General features: G+C 33.1%; 1 protein-coding gene across 1 annotated transcript; it reads left to right on the forward strand.

Annotated features, from left to right (window-relative positions):
- Positions 1 to 3,736: 3,736 nt before the first annotated feature.
- On the forward strand, positions 3,737 to 20,070 carry LOC124370582 (zinc finger protein 79-like). Its single transcript, XM_046828876.1, has 3 exons — positions 3,737 to 3,887; positions 7,588 to 7,660; positions 18,778 to 20,070. Exon 3 carries the CDS (start codon positions 19,279 to 19,281, stop codon positions 19,930 to 19,932), a length of 654 nt encoding a protein of 217 aa, XP_046684832.1. The 5' UTR covers positions 3,737 to 3,887; positions 7,588 to 7,660; positions 18,778 to 19,278; the 3' UTR covers positions 19,933 to 20,070.
- The last annotated feature ends 209 nt before the right edge of the window (positions 20,071 to 20,279 follow it).

A 20,279-nucleotide genomic window follows, 5' to 3' on the forward strand; every position in this document is an offset into this window, starting at 1 on the left:
TTTTTGTAAAGTCTAGAAATACTTAAAATATGTAGTAAAATTCCTAGTTAGTGTCAATCCATAATTATGTTACGAAAACTATTGACTTCGACTTAATTGTAACAAAATTCACTCCTCAAAGGTTAACCTTTCAACTGTAAATAAAGGTTTATTATCAAGTGTATGTGAAGATCATAGTTATTGTCACACTGGCGCTACTGCGAAATTTTATGAAACGACTCGAATAACTTGTTCTAATGAAAATGGGGAGGACGACCAAAATCAAACCGGTTGGCAACTGGTGCCAACTAGAAATAAGAGACATTGGCTTTCAGACAATGATTTGAATGTTATAAAATCTTGTGTATAGTCTGATACAACCTATGATATCAACTTACTAAATAGTGTTAAAGTACTAAACAACAAGAAACAAGCTATAGATGTTGAAATAAACTCCGAACAGGAAGAACGTAATAAGTCTACAAAAATAAGACCTCCTATATATTTGTCCCCAACATTTCCAATATAAAGAATATGATTTTAAGCATTGAAAATGTAATAACGAGGAACTTTTATTCGTACAAATGTATTACTAGGGACAAAGTAAATATTAACACTGTAACCATTGATGCATACCGTGTTATCGTTAAGTACTTAACTGAGCCTAAGGCGAGTTTTCATACATACCAAATCAAGTGAAGGAGGGCCTACAAGGGTTTTCTTAAAAACATGCACTTCTCTACTGAGCCAAATGAAATAAAACAGCTATAAACGCTTATGGTCATACTACTGTTAGAAATGAATCATACATAACAAGCAAATCAAACTAAGAAGTGCTAAAACTTAACACGATTTATCTATATTTTTCATTGATTTAGAGCTTGCGTCTCATTTAATTCATTGCGGAACATTTTTAATTCCTATTGAATGTCTGAAACTGTATTTGGACCTCTGCATAAACTTAATGATGTGGTACAATGACAAAAGTGTCAGCGGAAAGGGTGTACCAAGTCTTACTGCTAGCTCCCAGACCGTTGTGTAAAATGCGCTTCTGATCAAAATACTACAAATTGTATAATCGTAAAATCTAAAAATTCTCCCTCCAAATGTGTACTACGTGATGGTGAGTACACATCAAATTACAAACGATGCTCTTTATACAGAGGCATCAAAAATCAATCTTTTTCCGCCACTAAAACTGATTACTAAGAAAGCACGTACTCCATCACCAGAAAATTGTAAGGCTGATAAATTTATCCAAGACCTAAATCCATCTGTATCACAGGCTTAAGAGTATACCGTAAAACACGTATCATCCCTGTGTTATACTAGGGTAAAATTGAGTCGATGTAAGTTTTTTTTGTATCATATCTTTGAAAACTTATTATTCTGAAATGCTAAATTTAAGAATACAGTAAAGTAAACAAATAGTCAACGGGCTCATCCAATCTTCCATCACAGCACTAATAGCTTGAATATAATTTTACTAAATTTTTGGAAGCTTGTAAAGTCTTATAGTCTATTTAAACCTTTTAGTGCCAGAGTTATTTTTTGTAATGTAAGGAATAATGCAGATTCTTTTATGAAAATTCATAACTTTTTTATTTTAAGTCCGGCAGTGATGAAATTGAGGTTGTTTTATTTATAATTAGTTATATATTGACACTTATATAAATTTTGTTATTTAACATAATTTTAGTTTTTGTAAATTATTTTAAATTTTGTTTATACACATTTTATTTAAGTTTGAACTATCATAACGTCCCTTAAAATCAAACCATCACCAATATTATTGTTTTATCTTATGGTGCATTTAATTTATAACACATATACAAAAATTCAAGCCCTTATCTTTATAAATACAAAAGTTGTACACATGGCCTGGATATATATATATATATATATATATATATATATATATATATATATATATATACAAAATTTAAAAAATCATGTTCTACGAAATTGGTATAACTTTAATGTTGTGCTCATAAAACTTCTATAAACATACTAAACTCAATAAAGTTTATTTGAAACAAAATAACACGTCTACTACAGTAATGATGCACTTTGTTCTGTGTACAAAAGGAGTCTATACACAATTTTTTGGTGTAGAATGATTTTAAAATTTGTTGTTACCAAAGCATGTAGCATAGACACCTTTCTTACATACTTTACTAACAGTTTTGGTTCTCTTTCTTATACCTCTAACACTAGTACTTTGCCTAATAGAATAATAACTTAATAGAAGCTTAATAGAAGTCAAAGACATGTGAGATACAAAATAAAGAACGATCGCTATAACTATCGCACTCCCACTGTGAGTAGTTTTATTGCTGCTGTAAACAAAATTGGGAAGTATGAAGAAGTTTTTGTTAGTAAAATGGGTTTCAGATACTAACATGATATCAAATGTATGTAAGGAAATAAAACCCTTTATATCTTGACTATGATGAAACTGGTAAGGACATAGACAATGCCGTTGAAATGTTTACCTCTTTTAAACAGTCTTCTGGCTATCTACTCCTAAGCTGAAAAATTAAACTACTTGTATATTAATCCATTGTGCATAAAAAATTGCAAAGAACGTCACCTGTGAAGAATCTGGCTAAATTTAAGAAATAATATTGATAAAATAAGTTTTATCGGAGCTTCAAGACAATTAAAAAACTATTTTAAGATACATAAATAATGTATGCTTGTGAGAATCCTCGGACAACATTTCCCAATCTAAGATGACTGATAACTTATTGTTGAAAGTGACCAAAAGGATAATATAGTACCAAATCACACTCCCTCCTTTTCCTAAACCTTGCGATACGGTAGTATTATACCTGTAATACACCAAAGACATCCCGTTAGCTCCCAGAATGGACCTCGCATTCTACGCTGAAGACGTGTTATTATTCGTACGGTCAGCGAATCCTCGTCAATCGTGCAAGTTTATTCAGAACAACTCAACCTCCTGGAACCATGACTAAAAGTAGAGAATGAAGGTGGATACTGCCAAATATAAAACTGTATGCTTCACCAGGAATAAGTGGGAACCAGTTCTTCCTTGAGAATATTCGTCTCTAGCACGAAATGTTACGGTGAAACACCAAAACTAAATACTTAGAATAGTATTAAACCGCACCCAGACCACCACACCGGCCATCATCGCCCGCATTATCCTGGGAAAAGTCTTTTGCAACAGCATTTTAATATTATCTGCAAAAAGACACATATTACTTATAGAAACACAGGCAGATTAAATGGTAAAGAGCCTAGATGGAACCTTGATGCACATCTTAAACATAAGCCTATTTGCCATAGACGCCCAATAGCGAGATATTTTACAGGAAAGAATCCTACAGCAAGACGCCTTGCTGCCTGACGCTAAACTATGATATTCATCACTAGGGGATTCTTTATTGTAGAACGTACGTCTCGCTGTGAGACTCTACCTATGACATTCATCGCTATTTATAGAATCCCTCGCTGTAGGACTCAAAATTTTTACAAATCAGTTAAACACATTTAGTCGTAGTAGTGATGAAAATGTGATAAACAATAAAAATCCCTGATTATACACCTACAGGTTGAAAAATATTCAAGTTTTGCAGCGTGAATTTGAGAATATTAGAGAACGACGAAATTGCATGGTTTAAATACATGAGCCTGCCATAATTGGCCAGTCAGAAAAAAAATTGACCGGGTCTGGCGGATCAATGTTTTGGCTGTTTTGAGTGACAGGCGCGGTAAATAATGGAAGTTATGGAAGATAGAATGATAGAACTGAGAAGTGGAGTGGAGTATCAGCGATTGACACAGTTCTCAACCAAGATTGACATATAGAATCAAAATGAACATAACTACAAATCAACAAATATGTAAAACTGAATCAATTTACACGTTCTAGGCGACTTGTGAGTACCACTCTCGCATTAGCTACCTTGATATTATTGAGCCATTCTAACCATAGAAACGACGATTTATTTACTATACATTGGAGGCCCCGTTTTAGATGGTTTGTTTGGCTGTCTTGGGATTAGATTTGTTTAATGTACATACATTAAAAAGGATGTTCAACTTAAAACACAAAACATTAAAAATATTAGTAGCCTCGTTCTACTGTTTTTGCAATTTATATTATTAGGTGTTGTTAATCAAAAGGAAATGCCCTGGAAGAAAATTAAAGAAACAGTATAATAAGTGGCCACCAACACAATGGGATGATAATTATCAAATGATATGGAATCATCGATATTCATGACCATCTAGAAGACAGAAAACAGAATGTCGGACCAAATAAGATAATAGATTTATATAGATATTTTTTTTAACAGTATGGTTTGGCTAGTTATTAATCTTAAAAATTAATATATAAATATTAATATAATTTGCAAATTAATATTTATTTTTTTACGAAACATGATTTTAATTTTGAATTTATTTCCATACACGTTTTTACTTTGAACAAATGTTCAACAATGATGTTGAATTAAATTAAGTTTTAGGCTTTAAAAATGTTAATATAGAAAAGCTATTTTGTTTATATGTAGTCCAAAAAGAAATGAATTTGTTTTTTAAAATTGTATTAAAAGTACTCTTGAGCTGCGTAGTACTAACTGTTACTGCACAGGGTACACATGTTTCATAGCATTTAAAAGATGCTCGAATGGATCGCCACCAATAATCATAATTTCTCGTTTATACATACATTCTGTAAGATGATTGGCAATGCACTCACTTCTGAAACTAGTTTTTTTTATAAAATTATTTTGAGCCAATATTCATATATTCGTCACCTTTGTTCTTGTCATCACTAGCCTTCTCCTATATAAATGAACTAACAGCTCGAAATGGCGTTACTAGCAACAGCAGTTAATGACGCACTAGTCTAATTTAAGAAAGCTGGCAATGATTAATTATGAATATCTATAGGTCATATGTCGTATCCGATAGTATCGATATTTAAAATCGATAATCATCCAATTGTGTTAGTGGCCACTTATTATACTGTTGCCAGGTAATAAATGTTTACTTTACCCACTTTCGTGGAAACTAATAAATGGTCTACATTTGTTAGTCGATTGTTATTATCAAACAATTAGATATATTATCCTATTTTGATATTATATAATTGTTGGCAACAAGAAATATAATACATAAAACCATACATTACAAATTTTTAATAAAATAAATGTAACAATTACATTATGAAAGTAACAATACCAGCTTTTGCCTAGACCTACACATTAGAGAAATGTTACAGTATTTATAGCTTGCCGAGATATTAGTGAGTAACCGTTTTTGTGAAGTAGAGGAAAGGATTCTCCCCAAACAGGCACACTTCCCTCCAGTACAGTCACGAAGATGGTCTGCTAGACAGTCTGTCGGTAGTCCACTCCTCAAACTTCTCTTACTGCTCACCAAGAACGGTCACTTTCAATTGCATATCTCACACAATTTCCTCGTATTCATCATCATTTACAAATTTCCAAAAGTTACTTCATGTACTTTATATTGTTTATATTAAACATTACTATAATTAGGATGTTGAAAGCTTTTGTTAAGTTAAATTAATTGTAATATCAAATTATTTATTTCATCAAAACATTAGATGAAAAGGTACTTTGGGATTATACCGACCACACTAGTATGAAGAACACAAAAATAGAAATTTATAGAAACAAACATGATAGAACGAAAAAACAACTCTTCAATTACAAAATTACAAACTTACAAGCATTTCCAGGTATTGTGATCGGTATTGTTGTCGCTGTTATCTTATCTTTCTCGAGAATCCTGATTACGGCAGGCCGCGCGGCATCACGTGATTTGCACGGTACATAATTGCCTTTCCATTACAATTCAATTTATATTTCTGATTAGCCCCTCTAGAATTTGATATTTTACTGATAGGTACTATCTCGAGGGATGTTTTTCTTTCATCGACATCAGCGCGGGGCAGCACCAAAGGTGCTGCCAAGGCCCGCGCTGATGGCCGGAGGCACTCGCATTTTGGGTGGCGGAATGTGATCAAGAATAAAAACAAGTTTTTAGTGTTTTTTTAATAAAGAGTTTAGTTTGGTAAATGATTGTTTTTGTTGAATTTTTGTGTTTGGAGAAATGTAGAGGTAAAACACGGAAGTACAACAAAGCGATGCACCAGCTGAACGGGCGGCGAGACTGCAATCACGTTATCTACTAGACGCTCGACTTTGACCTCTGTCTGAGGATGGGGAGGGGTTTGCGATAAGACAATTCCTGTTTTATATTGACGAAATATTGTTCTACGCTAATCTAGTAATCAGTAGAAACGAAATGTGAAATAACGGTTCATGTCTGGGTGTGGTCGGTATAATCCCAAAGTACCGATGAAAACAACTGAATTATGAGTGTTATTAAAGTCCCTGAAAAGTATGTTCAAACTGCCTATTTCGCATACTTTCAGTCAATCATTAGATATGGCCTGGTCCTATAGAGAAATTGTAGTAAAATAGACAACATTTTATTGTTGCAAAAAAAGCTGTTAGAGCAAGGCTGTTGTACAAGACTATTGTTAACCTCTGTTTGTGAAGATGGAAATTCAAAATGTATAAACCTTTATATATTTTATCTTCCTTTATATAATATAATGAGAAAGCCACAGTTAGGAACACTTGCCAGTGATGTACATAACTACAACACCTGTAATAAAAATAAAACAATAATTCACTCTCACAGATTGGGCAAGTTAAATGGTCATTCAGTCCTTTCACTTAAGATTTACGATAAAATTGAGCATCTCATTCTTAAATACCCTGTAAAAACTTTTACACACAAATTTTTACCATTGGTTCTGTGAACATCTCAATTTTATTCAGTTGAAAAATTCCTCACTGCAAATGATTTATTTCTAGTTTGTATAATTTGATATATTGATTGTTAAATTTTATATTTACTGTAGAATTTTATACCTATTACTGATTTATATATTTTTTAGGGAATTTTTTAAAATTGTATACATTTTGTTACAATCTTGTTACTTTTTACAATTGTTAATGCCTTGTCCTGACTAGTTTTAATGCAGCCTGCTTAAAAAACAAAGTACTAGAAAAACTGTCTCAAACCACTGAACTAATATAATGTTGCTGTAAATGCTACTGTTGGAACTTTATTTTTATTTTATTTAGTTTTTAGAATAGTACATTGTTACATGTACTTTTTACTTGGCCATCTGGCAGCAAATAGACATTGACAATACTTGTAGAAGTCTTAAGGCAATAAACATGATTTGATTTGATTAATACCAATAAATATTTGTGATTGTGTACAGTTTTATATGTAGTGTTTAGTAAAATAAAACATTTTGTGCCTCCAGCCATAAGCTAGAGTTGCCTTGGACTGATAGTGATTTATGAATAACATCCTCGTGATAGCACGTACAACTAACATTTTAGAAGGTCTTATTACAAATGCCTCTGGTCATAACTATGAACTGTGGAACACAACTTGCCAGAGAATACAAATACTGTTAATTCACCTAACTATTACTTAATATTTTCTTGCAAGAAAACTAGTTCCACATTTAATGACTTGCAACTTTATTTTATCATTTCAACACCACTTTCTTTCTTTTAGGAGGATGATTACATGCAAAGGTTAACACACGGATCTGAGAAATGGCAGATCGTCCAACGTGATCTGAGTTTGGGTAAGTACTAATCAATCAGTAATTCCCTTGGGCATCACTGTAAGCTTTGGTGCCTTCAGCACCACCCTTCACTTTTGGCAAAAAAAAGAAAACTATCCTTGGAGATAATACCTAAATTCAAGCTCAGATTACATAAGGGCTCTGGTAATTTAACTTTTTTTATCTATAATTAGTATGTACATACTGACCTATATCAGTAAGCCAATAAAAAATAGTAGATATGCACAGAGGATTATAGTGCTTCATTTTATATTAAAATTTTTTTGTTATTTCATATTTGTTACCCTTATATTCATCTAAAATGTTATTAAAAACTTTCAGTTTGTAATATATTTTAACATTAGAAATAATTTTAACGTGATATATAACAAATTATAAATTTAGTAAATTACATTATCTGTTTTATTTTTTGGTCATGTCTTCTTTCAGACACCAGCTTTTCTTACATATGCAATTAAAAAGATTTACACTGTAATATATTGTTATATTAAAGAAATTGAGGTTGATACAATAATTTTCTAGATAATCATTGCGGAACTAACGCAAACCATAACTTCGTAATTTTGTATGTACAATACATATAATCGATTTATAAAACATCTGGTAACTTGATCACATCTAAATATAAGTTTCTTTATTAAAAATCAACACAATGACTTCACACTGAAAAATATGTTGAGTTAATTCCCTAAAATTGTAATTACTCATTTAATCCATACTCAAATATGTATATAGTTTTTCAAACTAAATTTAATGTATTAGTGTGATCAACAAGTACAATCGAGAAGGAACGTTTAGGTCCTGATGGTTCTGATGGATAGCAATGACAGAATTACCTGAGAACTGGGCGGCAGGAAAAACTATATGTCTGAAGTTTGCGGCAGATCAGCGGCACCCTGTGGTACCGTCCTGCCGTCTACGTCATTCGTAGTCAGTGTCGAGCGTTCTCCGTAAGTGCAATAAAAAAACATTACACTTTTTAAGTCGCCGCTTCGTATTTCGGCGAGGCCCCGGTTTGGTCTGTGGACGGGTGTCCAAATTACAAAAGAAAGTTTTGTTAGGTTTTGCTATCTCGGTCATATCAAAAGCTTGACTGAACTAGCTGATTTTAAATTGGAAAAAAGTTGCGCAAGTTTTGTCTCAGACAGTAAAAATTGTCTAGTCTAAACGGGCGCAAGAACTTGAGAGCGCCGCAACCAGTATCGCCGGACAGTTGTTTGCAAGGATTGGACAAAGGTGTCAGCCGTTAATTAATTATAAACATTGCTGAGACATCACATCCGTGTGTGAACAGAACAGACTTCGTACTGACTCCCGCAACAACGAGCGATAATGCTGTACCAAGTTCCCGCGATTAAAATTACTTATCTTATTCACATTCTCAAGTTCTCTCGCAACTTTACTTGCCAGTGTAAAAGCAACGTAATATTGTTGTCAGTCTGCAGACAGCCATCCGGCCAAATCCACCACGCACATAAGTTTTCGTCGTCAGAGCAGCATTGGATGGACAGCGGCTAGCTGAAATCCCTTCAGTCCTCCGATCAAAACTATTCATTCTTCACCCACACGTAACGGTTGGTCGATAATTTTAACTGTTGAAACGAAATAATCCAGCGTGTATGAGGAGCCTAATGTCATGTTATTTCGTAGTCCATAGCTATAATATAGCGAACACGCTGTGGCTTAAACTTAACTTTTCGTGTGTTTAGTTTACTGTGTAAGTTGAATAATTGTGATTCTATTCTTGCATTAATTTAAAGGCAAACACCAAATATTTAAGAGCCAATATTTTGTGATAATTGATTACGTTAACTATGTTCGTATTCTGAGGGCTCGTGCCGATGGCCGAGAGGTCTAGACGTTGGACTTTGAGTCTGAGGTAGAGATAGCGCAAGTTCTAATCCTATCTGTGGCCCTTGTACTTTTTATCAGTACCATCGACATTGTATTGTATTGACTCTCACCCGTTTTCTGTTTCATAAGATCCTCGCATAGGCCAGTGGCCCATGAGGACAGACAGAATAACTATGAAAGGTGACTGTTCTGTACATGTGTCTACTGACTAGATGATTCTACGGGGGCAGCTCTTTTACTCTACGAATCGTTGTCTCAACGACCCTATTTTTGTATTTGCAATATTAGTGTTGGGTCTTTTACACTACTAATCGTTGACTCAACGACCCTTTCTGAAAAAATAACAAATAACAGGGGGTCTTTTACTCTACGAAGCGTTGTGACAACGACCCGATTTACTAAGAAAACTAAAAGTTCAATCCAAAGATTCTTTGTCACAACGACCCATATACCGAATATAAGAATAGAACTACAAGTGGGTTCGTTGACACAACGACCCTTTTTCCATATTTTTTATCTAATTCATTAAATTGGGCCGTTTACACTACGGATCTTTGTGTCAACGGCCCAAATATAAATTAAAAGTTGAAAAGTAGAAAAAGGTTCGTAGAATCAACAACCTAGTTTCAGAATAAGTTGAAATATATGTATTAAGGGGTCGTTGACTCAAAGACCCTATAATGCATCTAACCTCAAATAAGACATTCTAGGGCTTTTACTCAACTGATCGTTGTCTCAACGCCCCTCCGTCCCAAACAAGCGCTTTCAAACGAAACAGGGTCAATCAGTCAACTCCTAGCCCGGTAGGCATGAAGGCGCTGCGTCTGTGCCGAGTTTAGTCCTAACATCAGATATAAGGGTAAATACTTTGTATAAGTATTATATGTAAATATTTTGTTTATTATACGTGTATATTATTGAGCTAGATTTAAAGTCTGGTAACAGTTGTATTTATAAAATATAAGAAATATTTTTAAGACATACATTTCTTGTTATGATTCCCATTTCTTGTTTATGTATTCAAAATACAGTATATTTCACTCATGTACATAAACTGAAATAATGTAACTGTCATTCATATTTCTACTTCTGTCGGAAACAGGTTGAGGTTTCTAATTATTATTAAATGGTTAATCAAACAGTACCCAACGTTAAAATTAAAGTTAAAATGAAAACGTTGCAAACAAATGAAAACACTAATACTAGATTTTGACAACTACAACTCCAAACATGCACTATGAGGAATTCGATTGACAGTGCCGAAGCCACTCATCTGAGAAGGACGAAAGATTTAATTTCTGTATGTCTGTATGACCGCACAATATATCGAAAACGAATTGACTTATATATGGTTATTGATTTATAGCGATCACTTTTAAATTGCTATTGCGGTTAACCGTACAGTGAAAATCGCAGAAGAAATAAATTTGTAAGCAAACTGTATACAGTCATATGACATTTTTAGATGTGGCATGGTAACACAAGTACCCTATCCATCCGCAAGATATTTCTAAAAATGTCTTTTTTTGTATGCTTTAAATTTTATATGAATCTTTATTTATACATAGACAAGAAGGAGCTCCATTTTGGCGCATGTATACTCATGCTTTTCGGCTGAGCATAATATATTAGGTATATTGTAACATATACGTACTTGAATTCTGTGCGCTCCACTACCCGTGTGTTATTTTTATTATATCTGACTGAGTTCATTTATAAGTCTAGGTGAGTTACTGTAGTCGACACTATATACATCACCTGATATCAAACCTTTCTTACCACTCAGTAGCTAATCCCATCGTGTAATTGTAGAATATTTAGCGTATCAACTATACCATGTAATCGATTTGTTAATTACGTGTATAAGTTGTTAAAAGAGGTTTGTTAGCATTGGATAGTTTTAACAGTTTAAATTAATCTATGGTCAAATATCAATGGAATGAAACTTAAATATTCTAACTACAACTAGTCACAAAATGTTGTTGGCCAAGATGCACTATTACAGCTTTGGAGAAAACGCTATTGAGTGGGTGAAGTCTTATCTTGGAGGAAGAAGCCAGGTGACAAGGGTTGAGGGCGAGACATCTGCCTCTCTAAGTAGGGAGCGAGGTGTGCCTCAGGGAAGTTGTCTTGGTCCTGTACTGTTTAACCTGTACACCTCTGACTTCCCAAAGTGTATTAAACACTGTACGGCTCATATGTATGCTGATGACTGCCAGTTGCATTTGTCCTATGACCCTAGCTCAGTTCAGGTGGCTTTTGCCCATATAAACTCTGATCTTGAAAACATCAGTAAATGGTCTGTAGACAATGGGTTAAAGCTCAATGTTGGCAAGTGCACTGTCCTTCATACTATACCACACAACACAATACAGGCCTTGACAGACAGTGGTGTGGGGATTGCTCTTGATGGGGAGTTTTTGACCTTGAGTGACAGGGTGAAAACGCTCGGCATCATGCTTGATAGCGATTTAACATTCTCTGAACACGTCACTTATGTCATACAACGTGCACTTGGCAGATTAAGAGGTCTATACAGATTCAGATCTCTACTGCCGGAATTTGCGAAGCTTCAGCTTATGCAGTCGATGGTTTTTTCCGTCATTTATTACTGCTATCCAGCCTATGGTAACAGCATCTCGCGGGGGGACGTAGAACGTATTCAGAGACTTCAAAACTCTGCGGTGCGTTTCATTTTCAACTTGAAACGTTTTGATCACGTGTCCCCCTTTCGAGATGCTGCCAGCCTGCTACCAGTGGAGTCCGTCTGCAGGATGTTGACTTGCACATTGGTCCACAAGGTCCTATCACACCAGGAGCCGCAGTACCTGAGCGAGCGGTTGTTGTTCCGGGAGGGGGTCTCGCAACGCAGTACCCGCCATGGCTACCTTCTTGACTTTCGAAAAGTCAGGCATGAAGTCGGGAGGAAAAGTTTTTCGTATTTCGGCCCTAAATTGTACAATGACCTCCCCCTTAGCCTTAAGCAATACAGTTGCAATTCTTTTAAATTAAAACTTAAGGACTACATATGTGGTGATAAATAACGTATTTAAATTGTTAGTGTATAAGTTTTAGTATTTAGTATAATCCAATGTTGTTCCTTTTAGTTTTAATCACAAGTTCTTTGTTATTTAGTATTTAAGGCCATTAAATGACTTGAGTTGTTCTGCAAAACAGTGTATGTACTGAGAAACGCTTGTAAATAAAGGCATTTTGATTTGATTTGATTTGATTTGAACTACAGAAACAACAGTGAGGTAGTCTCAGGTAAAGGCTCGGGTGAGGTGGTTCCTTCCTCAAAATGGTGTCGTTAGCAGACAATGCAATAGTTTTATTGCAACCGGTCTCTAGTTTACGTGTCCCTTCTGAATGGGTCTAATGAAATTACGTGGAAGGGGTTATAAAACGATTCTCAGAAATTCCGTGAGGGGTATTGGGTAAAGAGATAAGTCTGCATAATAGCCTTTCTTCCATATTATAACATCTGCTCCTACCTACCAGGTGTCAGCAATAAGATAAATTTCTCAAGCCTCAACCACATCTGACACTGAAAAATTAGCAGAAATTAGGGAACCCCTAATATCCTATATCACACGACATTTAAATACAATACAACCCTGCGATATAATAACTCTAAATAAGATTCAGTGATTAAAAAATACCCTCAACAATAGTTAAAAACTTTACAATAGTAAAAAAATTGATGACACATTTGAAAATAAATTGTTGCAGATAAAAACAGAAATAAACTGAATGCAAAATAATGAATGAAATTTAAAATAATTTGTTTTTTAAAATATATGTGAGGTTAGAAAAAATATATTGTTAATTAGCCTACAAATTTTACTTACTATTTTCTTGGATATAAGAGGCAACGTCATTTAAAGATGCAGCGAGCACAATCCGACGTAAGACCATCGAGGTATATAAATTACAGGCTCGTGCCGACCATCAATGACACTACTGAATTTGTGACATCTCATGAAATCGAGCGGCAGATTAGCGAAATAAAAATGGGCCTCGCTTTAAACGACGAAGGGGCTTCAGAACCAGGAAGTGGAAACACGCGTTGCAACGTGTGTCTTACGATGAAGGCAACCAGGGTGGCCACACCTTGTGGACACAATGTAGTGTGCAGGCCGTGCGCCGTCTCTATGACCGAGGATGAAATATTTCATCAGGTCACAAATGGCGATGGAACTATTTACAACACATATACGCCTGCCACTAACATGTCCTATTTGTAGAGCAATTGTTGGTGCTTTTGTAAAACCATTTTAATCATATCTTTACCGTTTTAAAACAATGTAACTGTAAAATATATTGTTCTATTAAAAGTGTCTAAAAGAATGGTTTTTTCTTTGCACAACTAGTTCGTAGTTACCCGTATTACGAGTATGTATATCTTATATTTATTGCAGCGTTTTATATATTTTGGGCTATCTAATCCTATAATGTATATATCTATTATATATAATATGATGTCAGTTTGTTCTCAAGATGTCCTGTGAACAGAAATAAATTATATCTTTCCAGCCCTCATAGGCTTTACTGCGTTCGGCCAATAGAAACCTTTATACTTTAATTGCTTATTTATGAAACAGGTATAAGCATTATTAAAGATTTTGAAGACTATTTTATTTCATCTACTAATAGATCCAACTCTAAATAGCGAAACATTATCCGAAAACACATAAATACTTTTCCAACTTTTTTCTAAACTGCAGACATAAGCATTTTCACAAACTAGCTATTAGCATGAGCTTTTTTATAAACAAACACATGTTATTTTCGATTAAATATTAAAATACAAATAATTTATATATACTATCTGACATAATTAGTTTATATAGTTGTTATTAACAGTAAACCTTTTAAGAAAGGAAAAGTTATTTGTTAAAACGCCTTTAACATTGCAACATTAAAACAAAAATATTTGAAATGTTACTCTATTTAATCAACTTTTTTACTATTGTCGAGGGAACTGCAGAGGGTAAGTTAACTGTTAAAGGTAATAATTTTAAATTTTATGTTATTGGGGGATATTTTCGTTTTCTAGCCATTTTCCAAGTTCTTTTCTTTACATAATACTATAGGTTTAGTTATATTTAAAACATTTTCATAAAATATGCAAAACATGCTGTATATATGTAGTGTTTTTCAATTCGTAAAAAATAAAATAATTAAAGTACAAAACATAAAATTATAACTTTTAAACATACAAATTTTAACATTTTGGTGATTGTGTATGGAACTGACGAGTGTATCAAGGGAAGTAACATAATCTAATTTAAAAAGAATGTAATTAGAAAAATATTGATTGAAAATCGTACTTCTAAAATTAATATTAAAGTCGGGAAGCCGGTCGAATACTGGTATGGGCGAGATATATCCAGACATTTGTCTACTTCATAGTTGATGAGAGAGAAATTCGCTTTATTTGTACTACTAAATGCATTGACTGAAATAAACTACTGATTAAATTATATACACCCAAACGTGTTTTTACTGCTCAATTACTAAAATAACCGCATATGTATGTAACGGTTAAAAAGGCTCAATACTTATTACTGCATTTTTCAATAATTTAAGTGATACAATTGTATCAATACTCAATGTTAATTGTTGTTATCAATTAATATATTATATTTGTTATTTATGCTAGTTATCTTTTAACAATTTCACTTTTAGTGGCTGTTATTAAAATATGAGTACAATTGGTTGCATGTAACACTAGCTACCCTCACTGATACCCTTAGATTCACACTCAATTTTGCTCGCATGACAGATGCGTTACGGAAACATCCTTTTTAATGGCAAAGCAGGCATTTCCGACATAAATGGTAAATGGTGGTTATGAAAGAAAATTCCACGTATAAATCCATTTCCCACTAATTACATATGACAGTAAAGATGTTTTAGAATTCTGAAGTCGGAAGTGAAACATTTCTATTTGCACTAAATAACTGAAATTTTGCTTGCTTGAACAGTTTCAAAGATTCCAATATTAATGAATTGTTAATAAATAATTTTAGATCAATTGGTAGAATACTGAGGTCTAAGTCCATAGCCCTTTTGCAGTGGACTCTTGTAGTATAGAGACATTAGAGAGCTGGAACGTTAATATATAACATGTCGTAATTCTTTAATGATTTGTTCCTTTAGACTAAGTATATGGTTAGATCTCTGGTGACTTGAAAATAATAAATAGTATTTAGTATTTATATCTTTTAATTTAACTATAAACTGACAAATCAAATAACAAACTCCAAGGATTAGATCGAATCATAATTTTAAGAGCTAATGCTAGAATCACAAACTAGCAAAGATGAATCACAAAATTCTAGAAGGGGCATTTTAAAATTATAATAACATTTTGTACCACATGATTTCTATATGGTGGTTTGAAACGGAAAAAGAAGTTTTATGATGTAACTTTTAACATATTTGTAGCTTCCATAATTTATTTTTAGTTCTTATTAGTCACATTCTAATACATTTAGCATATAACTTCATAGGGATTATTTTCAATTCTCCTTTTTAAAAGATGTATTGACGACACGTTTTGTCGGCATAGTCGAAATGTAATTCTCCTCATTTAATTAATTTTCTATAATGATGAATGGTTAAATGATGGTAGCCACTTAACCTATTCTTACAGTGAAGAATCTCCTTAGACTACTAGATACGATTATATCTTAATATATTAATTCTTAATCCTCTAAAGAAACTCTCCATGACTTCTTTTTCACCTCAAACATTATTAATAAGCATAAATGTGTATGAACATGAATATATCAATATTCCGTGCAGGTATTAGAAGCATTTATTAAACTTCAAGTATCAACTTTATTCAATCCACAAAGTAAATTATTTATAAATTAAGAGATATAGATAAAGTTAATAACATATTGAAATTAGAAGAGGAGTGAACGAAAAATAAAAGTACAATTTTGCTGTGAACAGCACTAAAATTCTATTAATTTGTTTAAATATTACAAATAAACTAATTTTATAAAATTATATATTTATTTGGCATGAATTGTATAGTTTATATAGAGAATCAAACTAATTCGTAAAAATGTAAGTTTTAAATAATGAATATTTACGTTTTAATAATTCATTGTATATAAGCTAAATTACCGATTACTTTCAAAATTGTATGTAATTTTTATCTACTATTATTAATTTGATCTATATTCTTGATATTTAGAATTGCTACTTATCGTTACAATTTCCATTTTTAATATTTATTTGTATTCCATTTTTATCACTCTTACTTGGTAATGTCTTATCATTACTGCTTATAAAGTATATCTGTATCCGGTAAAAGGGGTTTATATTAATATAGTTTTAAATTAATACAAAACAAATTATTACATTTGTAAATTTATAGTGGCAAGAGAATAATGTACGCTACATCAATACGAGCGCAACATTCAGCGCACGACTGGTGCGCGGCAACATCTCGCCACATTGTCCGGCTGCACGCAGTTGACACAAAGACCCTAGTAGACTAAAAGAACCTCTGAACAGTTTAAAGTAGGTCGTTGTCTCAACGACCCTCTTACTATATTTTATCCATTAAGTTGAAAAATGGGTAGTTGTCGCTACGACCCTTCTTCACATTGCTTATACATTTCTCCATATTGGTCCGTTGACACAAAGAATGGTTGAGTAAAAGACCTGGTTCTCTCAATATAAGCATTTAATATAATTTAGGGTCGTTGAGACAACGACCCATCTTTTGAAATATTCAACTAAACAGGCTAAAAGTGGCGTTGTTGCTACGAACCCAGTTGAGTAATTGACCCTTTTCATTCATTTTACTGGGTCGTTGTCACAACGAACCTATGTAGAAAATCTTAAATATCAAAATGGGGTCGTTGTCTCAACGACCTGTAGACTAAATGACCCTGTCTTATTTGTTATTTTCTCAGAAAGGGTCGTTGAGTCAACGATTAGTAGTGTAAAAGACCCGTCACCGATTCTACAGATCTCAAACTAACCGCACTTCCGTAGCAGATAACTCTCTGATGTATTCTTCATATATTGGCCGGCAGTGGGATAAATGCGGAGCCATGATACTTTCGTAGGATTGTAACCGAAGCTGCCACCAAATATGAGAACCTCAATATGCGTGAATTATGCATGCATTTCGGACTCGTGAAAAACATGTTGATTATGCATGTATTTCTATAATGTCTTAAATTGTTATTAGGGATGAATCGATTTCGATATTCGATCCCGCGGCTATTTTCACTAAAATCTGATACCAACCGAAGTACTTAATATTTAAGTATAATTCGTATGTTCTATATTTATTTTGGCGCATCATCGTCGAGAATCTGCTGCATCTATTCGTGGGCAACAACTGATCACCAGTACACAAATTTCCCCTTGTTAAAACGTGGTTTGTAGTTCTTTGTGTATAAAATATATTTAGAAACATATAGTAAATTTACCAACGTCTCATCTACTACTGTGCTTTTCAATAACCATGAGAACTATCACAATATCGATACTTATTCATTAATGTTTAGGCACTTTAATGTCTAAAATATTCATGTTTTATGTTCACATTTACGTTCTTTACCTTGTAAAATTATTTTAATCAATATAAGTACTTTTTTGTTTATATTCATATTATAATATATATATATATATATATATAATATATATAATAAAAATAAATATTCATATCATTTCACATTTCAGTTTGTCATGAACGGTAAGGATAAGTCATTCGAATTTCGTGAAAAACCATGTTTTTGTTGTGATGAGATTACAAAATTATAATTTACATAAAATATAAATTTAAACCTAAATATATCAACTACAAGGAAGGTATAATTTTGGCCATGGATAAGTGCTATTTACCCCCACTGTGCGTCATCTTCATGTGACCAGTGAGCTTACGCAGTTTGTGCTCAGGTTCTTGTATTTGAGCACAACAGTGGTCCGATTGGAAGTAGTCTTAACCATTAAATGTGATGCTTGACATCAACTCATTGCTATTGACAATCCCTACTTGTGTTAATGATATTTGATTACTATGATAAATACATACCTGTGCCTCTCTTGTAGCAATAAGAAATTAGTATTCTAGTTTATTATTAATAAATAACAATGTTCCTTACACTTTGAAAATCTTACAATGTTCAGTAAATAATGTTTTAATTATAGATGTGTAAAGGCAAATTTACTCTACTCCACTAAATTATGAAATAAAACTTCTTGTATAAGTTTGTTCTTTGTTTCAGATTCAATGTGATAGCTGTTGGAAGCAGTTATAACTGAGGACACAATTTATTTTGCATGTGTGCATCATGCAAATCAAAATGTTACAAGTGTTTAATTTTTCATTAAACACAAGTGATATACATCAGAGTTTCCTAATGCAATTTGCTTCCACGATAGACTTTTCTGTGATCAGAATATTGGCTCATTTATTTGCTATTAGATAATACTTGGTATTTGCATTAAATATCTATCAGTAAATGTTGTTTGTTTATGTCATTTAAACAAAATAAAATTATGTATGCTATAAAAGTTGTGTATCAAGTAAAATCTTAAATGATAAATATTATTAACATTGGTTTTCATTTAGTTTATATTCCATGCAAAAGTGATTTATTATGATTAGCCTAATTATTTATTATAGATTCATAGTATTGGCAAAAATGTACACTTTTACACATTGTGGCTAGGCTACAAGTAAAGAAGGAAAGAAAACTGTTTTCTGTGCAGCTATACTTGTACATATGTGCCACTGGAGGAATAAAATGGCAACCCAAAGTGAAAACCCATATAAGTGTTCACTTTGTAGCTATTCTTGTACTAGAAATAGTAACTTGAAGAAACATATATTAACTCACACAGGTGTAAAACCTTATACATGTTCCATGTGCAGTTATGCTTGTACTACAAATGGTAATTTGAAGAATCATATATTAACCCATACAGGTGAGAAACCTTATAAGTGTTCAATGTGTAGATATGCTACTTCTAGAAATGGTGCCTTGAAAAAACACATGTTAACTCACACAGGCGAAAAGCCTTGTAAGTGCCCCCTCTGTAACTATGCCTGTACTACAAATGGTAACTTGAAGAAACATATGTTAACACACACAGGCATAAAACCTTATACATGTTCCACATGCAACTACGCTTGTACAACAAGTGGGAATTTGAAGACTCATATATTAACTCACACAGGTGAGAAACCTTATAAGTGCTCTGTGTGTAGTTATGCTTGTTCTAGAAGTGGTGCCTTGAAGATCCACATGTTAACTCACACAGGAGAAAAGGCATATAAGTGTTTCCATTGCGACTATGCTTTTGCTACAAGTTGTAACTTGAGAAAACATTTATTAATTCATACAGGTGAAAAACCTTATAAGTGTTTTTTTGTGTAGCTACGATTGTACAACAAGCGATGCGTTGAAGAGGCATACATTAACACACACAGGAGAAAAACCGTATAAGTGTTCCCAGTGCAGCTATGCTTCTGCACAAAATTATGCCATGAAGAAACATGTACTTACACACACAGGTGAAAAACCTTTTATTTGTTCCCTGTGCAACTATGCTTGTACTCAAAGTGGCTCATTGAAGAGACATTTGTTAAAACACACAAATGAAAAAACTATGTAAGTGATTGTTGTAAATATATCCATGTATTACAAATTATACATTAATTAACATGCACAGATGAGAAATCTTAAAAGAATTTGGTCAGTGGGGAGGTGTTTTTACTACAATT

This window comes from Homalodisca vitripennis, unplaced genomic scaffold (genome assembly GCF_021130785.1).
Source record: "Homalodisca vitripennis isolate AUS2020 unplaced genomic scaffold, UT_GWSS_2.1 ScUCBcl_335;HRSCAF=2099, whole genome shotgun sequence".
Taxonomy (NCBI): domain Eukaryota; kingdom Metazoa; phylum Arthropoda; class Insecta; order Hemiptera; family Cicadellidae; genus Homalodisca; species Homalodisca vitripennis.

Coding starts and splice junctions, on each gene's coding strand:
- LOC124370582 (XM_046828876.1), top strand. CDS start 19,279: ATGTGCCACTGGAGGAATAAAATGGCAACCCAAAGTGAAAACCCATAT.